General features: G+C 34.2%; 1 protein-coding gene and 1 pseudogene across 4 annotated transcripts; both read right to left on the bottom strand.

The window, feature by feature from the left end:
- Positions 1-262: 262 nt before the first annotated feature.
- Positions 263-1,731, bottom strand: LOC132612687 (NAD(P)H-quinone oxidoreductase subunit 1, chloroplastic-like; annotated as a pseudogene).
- Positions 1,732-3,299: 1,568 nt separating this feature from the next.
- LOC132615192 (shugoshin-1) lies at positions 3,300-7,191 on the bottom strand. Of its 4 annotated transcripts, none has more exons than XR_009572611.1 (11): positions 7,033-7,191; positions 6,321-6,498; positions 6,217-6,254; positions 5,956-6,064; positions 5,824-5,847; positions 5,668-5,736; positions 5,538-5,579; positions 5,365-5,461; positions 5,219-5,270; positions 4,757-5,113; positions 3,300-3,583 (listed from the first exon to the last, which is right to left on the bottom strand). XR_009572611.1 is itself a non-coding variant. In XM_060329757.1 (10 exons), exons 2-10 carry the CDS (start codon positions 6,444-6,446, stop codon positions 4,816-4,818), a joined length of 855 nt encoding a protein of 284 aa, XP_060185740.1. In that variant the 5' UTR covers positions 6,447-6,498; positions 7,033-7,191; the 3' UTR covers positions 4,566-4,815. The 4 variants fall into 4 exon arrangements, 2 of the variants coding, with proteins under 2 accessions (XP_060185740.1, XP_060185741.1); XR_009572612.1 differs by lacking the exon at positions 3,300-3,583 and adding an exon at positions 3,655-4,094; XM_060329757.1 differs by lacking the exon at positions 3,300-3,583 and having other exon boundaries at positions 4,566-5,113.
- Between the last annotated feature and the right edge of the window lie 486 nt (positions 7,192-7,677).

The following is a 7,677-nucleotide window of genomic DNA, read 5'->3' as shown; positions in this document are numbered from 1 at the left end:
TAGGACATACACGCTCACATACTTCACAAGCAATGCATTTATCAAATTCAAAGTGTATTCGGCCTCGAAAACGTTCCGATGTGATCAATTTTTCGTAGGGTTATTGAATAATGTAAATGATTTTCGTGGGATAGGGTAATCATGAAACCTTGGCCGATGTATCTGGCGGCCCGTATTATTTGTTGACCATAATTTATGAATCAGTTATCATAGGGAGCATATTTAGAATATCTATAAAAAAAATTATGCTTGTTTTTTCCTCTTGTTTGAGACAAGTCGTGAATCAAGAATATTGTGGTCTTTTACAGTGAAAGAAGTTGGGACGAAGTTGTCAATAATAGATTACCTAGAGAAATAGGTAAAAGAAATTTCCACCCAAGATTTAATAATTGGTCCATTCTCAGCCTCGGTAAAGTCCATCTTGCTCCAATAGGAATGAACAAAAACAAATAAGTTTTGGCTAATGTGATAAAGATACCAATTAGTGTTCCAAAGACTTTACCCCTATTATTTATGCCAAATAGCTTAGGAACAAATATGTACAGAATAGAAAGATTCCAACCTCCCAATTAAAGAACTGTTACAAATAATGAAGAAACTAGTAGATTCATCTATGAAGCAATGTAAAATAAACCAAATTTGATACCTGAATATTCAGTTTGATATCCTGCTACTAATTCTTCTTCTGCTTCTGGTAAATCAAAAGATAATCTTTCGCACTTGGCTAGAGAAGAAATTATAAAAATGATAAACCCGATGGGTTGATGCCACAAATTCCAGCCCCAAAAACCATATTTTGACTACGCTTCCACTATATCAACTGTACTTGAATTGTTAGATAATCATAGTCGATGATAACATCACTGTGCTCATCGCTATTACAGAACCGTATGTGAGATTTTCACCTCATGCGGCTCCTCAGAGGCCACAAATAAATCTAAGGGCCCTTTAATTTCCTATTCTTTATCTTTATATGTTTGTCAGTTAGAGTCAAAATCTATCCTAAGGTCCCAAATTAGACCAATGGAATTCTATCTGCTATATTTAAAACTAATAAATAAATGCTTCTGAATTGATCTAATCTTTTCTGAATTTTAATTTTTCTTTGTTGATTAATAACCTTATCATTAAATAAAATGTGCTTTACAACAATATCACAAATACATTTCAACCTCGAATTTTCAATTATGAAAAAAAATTAGACAGTCCATTAGTTCACGAATCATGACAAAAAATTTCTCTCTCTAAATAGAAATCAAAATTGAATTATAGGAAAGAAAGAATTACAAAAAAAAAAAAAAAAAAAGACGTCCCTCCTTTTGGCTTTTGCAATTAGATTCTTTTCTTTCTATTTCGATTTATTTTATTTCATTCCTATTCTCCTTTCTCAGAAAAAGGTCCTTTAGCCAAAGTAAAAGATTAATTCGTTCTTGATAGTTATTTACTTACTCAGTGGATAGGAACATACTCGTTCTTGATAGTTATTTACTTACTCAGTGGATAGGAACATACTCTGGATCAGAATCATAGGGAGTACTTCTTGATCATTTCTATGAACGTAAAGCCCCAATTCGAATTCCTTTTATGTACAGAAGTATCCTCTTGGATAACTTACAGAATCTCAATTACTAATCCTTTGTGTATCTTGGTCTTCCTAACCATCCACTCGTTTTTGCTTTCAACCTCCCGCTGTGAAAATCCATCTATGGTAATAGACAGTAAAAACTCCATATAGTTGATCTTTTGAACCCGCTTCAAGCTATCATGACAATTCACCAATCTTGGGGTAAACAATCTCTATTGCTTATGTTTACTTTTTTCACCATTTGATTCTTGTACATAGGAAATGAGACTCAACCTTTTTACTGCAAATTTAGAAGTCGTTTTCTTTCACTCATATAACTATCTGGTTTAGTTCATCAACTTAGATGCTGAATAAAAAATAATAAATAATAAATAAATAAATATATATATATATATATTCAATCAAATCTTTTTACCCTTGTTTCTAGAAAGAAAAGAATTTGGAGAAATTTTAGGTCTCACCGAATCACACGTAGAGATATTGATAACACACATAGCATGAATCATCGATTTAAAAGTTTAAATTATTAAAGAAAAATATTTTTATTTATTTATGTCCGCAAGAATCATCTATTTAAAAATTTAAATTATTAAATGAAAAATACTTTTATTTATTTAAGTCAGCAAGAGGAGGAATGAGACACCTAAAGATTTTGAAAATGAAAGGGTCTTGATTTGCATTATTTTGTTGTGTGAATCAAACTCGTCCTGATTCGTTTATTGATATTGGTTTTAAATAAAACTTTCCCTCCTCTTCATTTGATTCCAATTTTGGTAGAACCTCCCTATTCGTTTCATTGAAGATTGATGTGTAGTTAATCTAGTGTTGCAACACTCATGGCATAAAAAAGAGACAATTCGATGCTCGAAGCATCCTGTGTTAATCAAGTTCAAGAAAGAGTTGCATCCTCATTTCGAAAGGGTGTGATCTGAACACTCTGACGCAAACATAAGTAACTGATTCCCCAACTTGAAGCTGTGATCTATAGCGTCACAACACTCACCGCATAAATAATAAAAATACGAGAAAAAAGTTTTTCGCAATTTGGTAGATTATAATTTCCTAATAGACAAAATATAATCATAGTAACTTTAAAAACTATCCAAAAACATTGTCTTGATAAAATTTCTCCAAAGATCGTTTTAAGAAAATGGCCCAAACGCCACTTGCCCAATATCCCAAGTTTTACCTCAACGTTGAGGAATTTGCCATGATTTGTGTTCCATGACCCAACTCCTTGGATATCATGTTTGGCGCGTTATCGTAGCTTGGCATCATTGGCTTTGATTCTAGTTAACTTCTTTGATTTGTATTTCAGACCAAGAATTGAATTGAGAAACTAATTTTCACCCTGTTGCCCAGTGCTAATAGTATTATCACATAACCAACTAGTAAAAGTTGAGACATTCTTATACACAGGTGAAGAAACATTAAACGCTCAACATGATAGGTGGACAAAGTTTTCTTCCAGTATCCGGAACTCACTTTGGAACCACACTAATCTGGATTTGCGTTGCATAACGTACGTTAAAGAGATAAGCAGTCTTTGCCATGATTTTTTCCATTCTCAAGCCTCGAAACCGAGACTTTATTAAGGGTGGAGGGATTCTATCGATTCCACCACCACCATCAGAGGGTGGTCGCGGTGGACAAAATTATTATGCTTTTCCTTAATTTTTAGTACTAATTTCAGAAAAAGGAAAAAAAAAAAAAAGAGAGAGATCAACTTATCAAACCAATGTGATAATAGCTAGATTACATATCAGCTCCCTTCTCTAGTTCTCTTCAAACGAATATTTTTTTTGTGATAATGTTTGCGAAAAAAATATGTAATATGGGGGAAGCATCGATTCTGCACATTCTAACGCAGTGTTAGTCTACCAAAGAATACTGAGGAAAGGTAAAAGTAACTACTACCCATGTCCTCCTGGACCACGAGGTAAACTCCGATCCCACACCAATGGATTAAGACTGAACGTACTAGAGATATCTGGGATTCTGCGTCAATACAAATATAAGAACAACTTTCAGAATGGCTACGGTAAAGATTCAATTAGATACATAAATGGGAACCCTCAGACAAAAAGCTTTTCAAATTAAATAAAGAAGGCACATAACTGGGAAATCCGGGGAAAGGGGCATTGGAGGACTTTTTAGAGACAATGGTAACTGGATTATCAGATATAATCAATCAACCCTTCTTATCACCAATATACTTGTTGAACTAAGAGAGCTTCACGTTGGATTGAATCAGGCTTTATAACACAAACTCGTCCACTTACAATAGAACAGATTCAAAAGAACTGAATAACATGCTGCAGCATGGAAGCAATTGCTACTCTCATTCAATGAGAGTACGTAAACTGGGATATCCTTCACTAAAGCATGCGAGAAGCAAATGGAGTGGCAGATGGCCTTGCGCAGGAGGAATTTTTTTATGAGAACTTGATGCTATATCATGTACCACCTTCTTTTGTTGTTTCTACTTCTATCAATGACTTCATGGGGTCTGGATAATCCAGAAAGGTGAAGAATAAGTAATGACATTAAATTAGTCTTAATTTAAGTATCCATTCACCCAAACAAAAAACCAACGTGATATAATAGTTCAAATAATATATGTCTGCTTGATTTTATTTGCATTTACATCTGCAAACTCATCCCCCATCTCATGCATGCATCTACCATCCATTTACTTAGGTCATCTTTCATGATTAAATCTAATCGATCCCTTAACTATATAGCAGACCTGGTTAACACACCTCTATATGCCTTTAACTTTAACAAAACCATCACCTATTACCAAATAAACTTCCAACTTCCTTTCTGGGTTGAATTCTTAATCTTCTGTACTCTAGGAGTAAATAAAATGAAGAGCAAATCCCTCTACTAAGCCAAGATATTGATTGTATAAATACCATTAGATTTCTGTGGCAAGTTTGCCGAATGCAGACATAGGTCCAAAGCATTAGATCATCACTCACCATGAAAGAAGCATCTCATCAAGATTATACAGCAGGCAGAATTTCTATTAAGAACATTTATTCAGGAAACACAAGGGCCATGACACTTTTGGAGGAGCGATAGAACTTTGAAAACTGATATGGAATTAGACATACAAGTTTCAACAAAAAATTGTAACATTCAAACTGACAAAACAGAGAATCTAACCATTCAGCATTTCAGCACTTGCTCCGATATCAAAGAGGTTGATATAAAGAGCAGATTCTTCATTGTGGTCTTCGCATTTTTATGTTCACAGGAATTTCCTTGTATGACTGGACCTTCTTAGCTGCCTCCCTTGATGGCCTACTCAGAGATGATCTTCCGAACTGTATAGGTTCAAACCTCGATGAAGGATTGCAGTCTAGACCATTGGATGATATGCAAATTGATGTCGAACTATTTTCTTGCACTGGATCACTTGTTGGTGGGTCCAGAGCATATTTGTCTTGTACCTCCAAAGAATCTTCATTGGGTTTTAGTGCCTCAGGTTTAAACCGAGCAGACTGCCTCCTTACACAGGATCTGTAAAGACAACAAATTTGCTAGCAAAATTCTCTTAACAATGTTTAGATCTGAACTTTAGAGAAACCACCGCTATATTCTTCAAGTTAACATGCACAGCCTAACCTTTTATTTTCCATCTTATCCTCAGATTGAACTTGCTCAGAAGATCCCACGCCTATGTATCAGAGATAGAGAAATAATATAAAAACAATAGTTCCTAAGTACTTACTGACAACAAATATCACATCACACCCAAAGGTTACACTCACTCTTTGACTGACGTATCCTTTTGAGATTTTTGTCTTTCTCATCGTCTCCATTTCCTAATGATAGATCTCTTGCCTCCTCACACTTCATGGGTTTCGCCTTCAAATAGTGAAAACAAAGAGCATATTAACACCAACTCTTCGACATAGTAGATTACAAAAAGCTGTTTATGTACCTCATCATTCAGATTCTGGCACATTTCTATTCTTGGTTGCTCCTGATTAGCAGAGAAAACTTCCTTAGTGAAAAGGAAAGAAATGAACTATATCTACGAAATAATTTGAATAGCTCTAAATTGTACTCACCTCTGCTTCAGACTTTCGAGCATTAAGTAAGCCCTTTATGCATCCAAGCTCATGTCGTAATGTTTTTACCTGATATCAGCCAAATACCACTTATATCAGCTTATGGAGAAATTATAACCTTACAACAATATCAGGTGAAAGAATCTGATTGCTTACCCTATCTTTATCTGTATTTAGTTCCTGAAAGAAAAGAAAATCAAATAGTTTAAGCACCACAAAAGATAATCAAATGTTCAGTTAACGAAACAAAACTTTGACAAGCTTGGAAACATTGAAGGGCGAACAAACCGCAAGCATTTTACTGTTTGCTTGAGCGAGCTGCTGATTTTGTTGTTGCATTTTCCGCATATTAATTCTCAGTTTCTCTACCTCTAGTCCAGTTATTTCAATAATTTTGCTACGGAGAAAGAATCAAGGAACAAGACAACAAATCACAAGTAAAAAAGGCATGAGTACCATTCATTATAAAGCACAAAATTAACCCAAAACTATTTCACAAAAAAAAAAATGTAAGCAAAGCAATGTCATTCATCTGCAATTAAAGGATACTTTCTTTCTGCTAACATCCTTGTCAACGCCAAATTTTCCTGGATCAAAAATTTCAAATTAAGCTAATTCCATATATTTAACACAAAACAAACACAAAAGTATACCTTCTGGATCCTTTCTATAGACTCTTTGGAAACAGTTTCTGGCTTCTTATCTTGGCTAGAGAATCTCTTTCGCACCGGCAAATTGCTGATATCAGCAAGCTTTTTCCTTGGAGAATTAACCTCCATTGCTTTCCCTATTTTTGCTTCATTCACCGATTTCAACTTCACTCCCTAGTTTCTTCGAAAAAAAACAAATTTTTCTTTAGTTTTTTTTACTCAAATCTTTAGCAACGGACAATCTAAAAATTAAAATTAAATCAATAATTAGAATGATTATAAATCAACACGATTGAATGATTTGGTAAGTAACATCAAAATGTATGACAACAGCAAGCTTTTTTCTTGGAATTAACCTCCATTGCTTTCCCTATTTTAACTTCATTCACCGATTTCCCTTTCAAGAAACAAATTCTCCTTTAGTTCCACTCTTTAACAACAGACTATCTAACAATTAAGCACCCCTTTGGCCATGGATAGTAATATTCCCGGAAATCGAAAAACTCCAATTTGTATTCATGTCCAAATACCATTTTCAACTTGAAAACAAATACAGTACTACTCTTTCTTTTTTTTTTTTTCCTTCCAAATTTCACAATTTTTATGTCCAAATGCCCACTAAGATAATCAAATAATTAGAACGACTATAAATCAATGGAATTTGGTTGCTTGAATAAATCGAAAGATTTAATTCATCGGAAATGAGGAAGCTTACAATTCGATTTCGCCGGAAGTTACAGCGCCGAAATGCAAATTTGAAATTGGGGCCAAATGTCAGTCGGATTTTGGGTCCTTATTTGTAACCTGAGTAGTTTATTGGGTCCAAATCGAACAAATTGGACGGTTAGCCCTTTACTAGTCAAATGGGCTCGTCTTTAATTTTTTTACTTTAAAATCAAACTTATATTAGAGAGTGGAGCATAAGTTAATTTTCAGCGAAAACCGATAATCAGTTAGAGATTTGTATTTTAAGGGTTTGAAGAAAAGTGAGTCGTATCCAATCCCGAAAATTTACCTTTCGGGTAGGTTTTGTGATTACAACAGTTCGATTGAAAGAGCCAAACATAAAGAATAAGAAATCAAGCTAAATAAATAAGTTCACAAGAGTCATCAATGTGCCCGGATATACCGTTCTTGAGAGAAAAAAAGGAAGGGATATGTTGCAAGAGATAAGATGGATATGCCCTTGCTTACATGATAAGGTATCTATATGTAAACCAAAACGAGACTTTTCTACCCCTAAAATACGGGTGATGTTGAAAAGTAGTGAATTATATACATAAACACTTGTGATTGATATAGGTTTATGTGTGTTGTATCATGATGAACTCATGTTGATCATTGAAGAACAGTGATCGAG

Source organism: Lycium barbarum, chromosome 10 (genome assembly GCF_019175385.1).
Source record: "Lycium barbarum isolate Lr01 chromosome 10, ASM1917538v2, whole genome shotgun sequence".
NCBI lineage: Eukaryota > Viridiplantae > Streptophyta > Magnoliopsida > Solanales > Solanaceae > Lycium > Lycium barbarum.
Note: the sequence above shows the minus strand (reverse complement) of the source record. Positions and strands in the feature narration are given on the sequence as shown.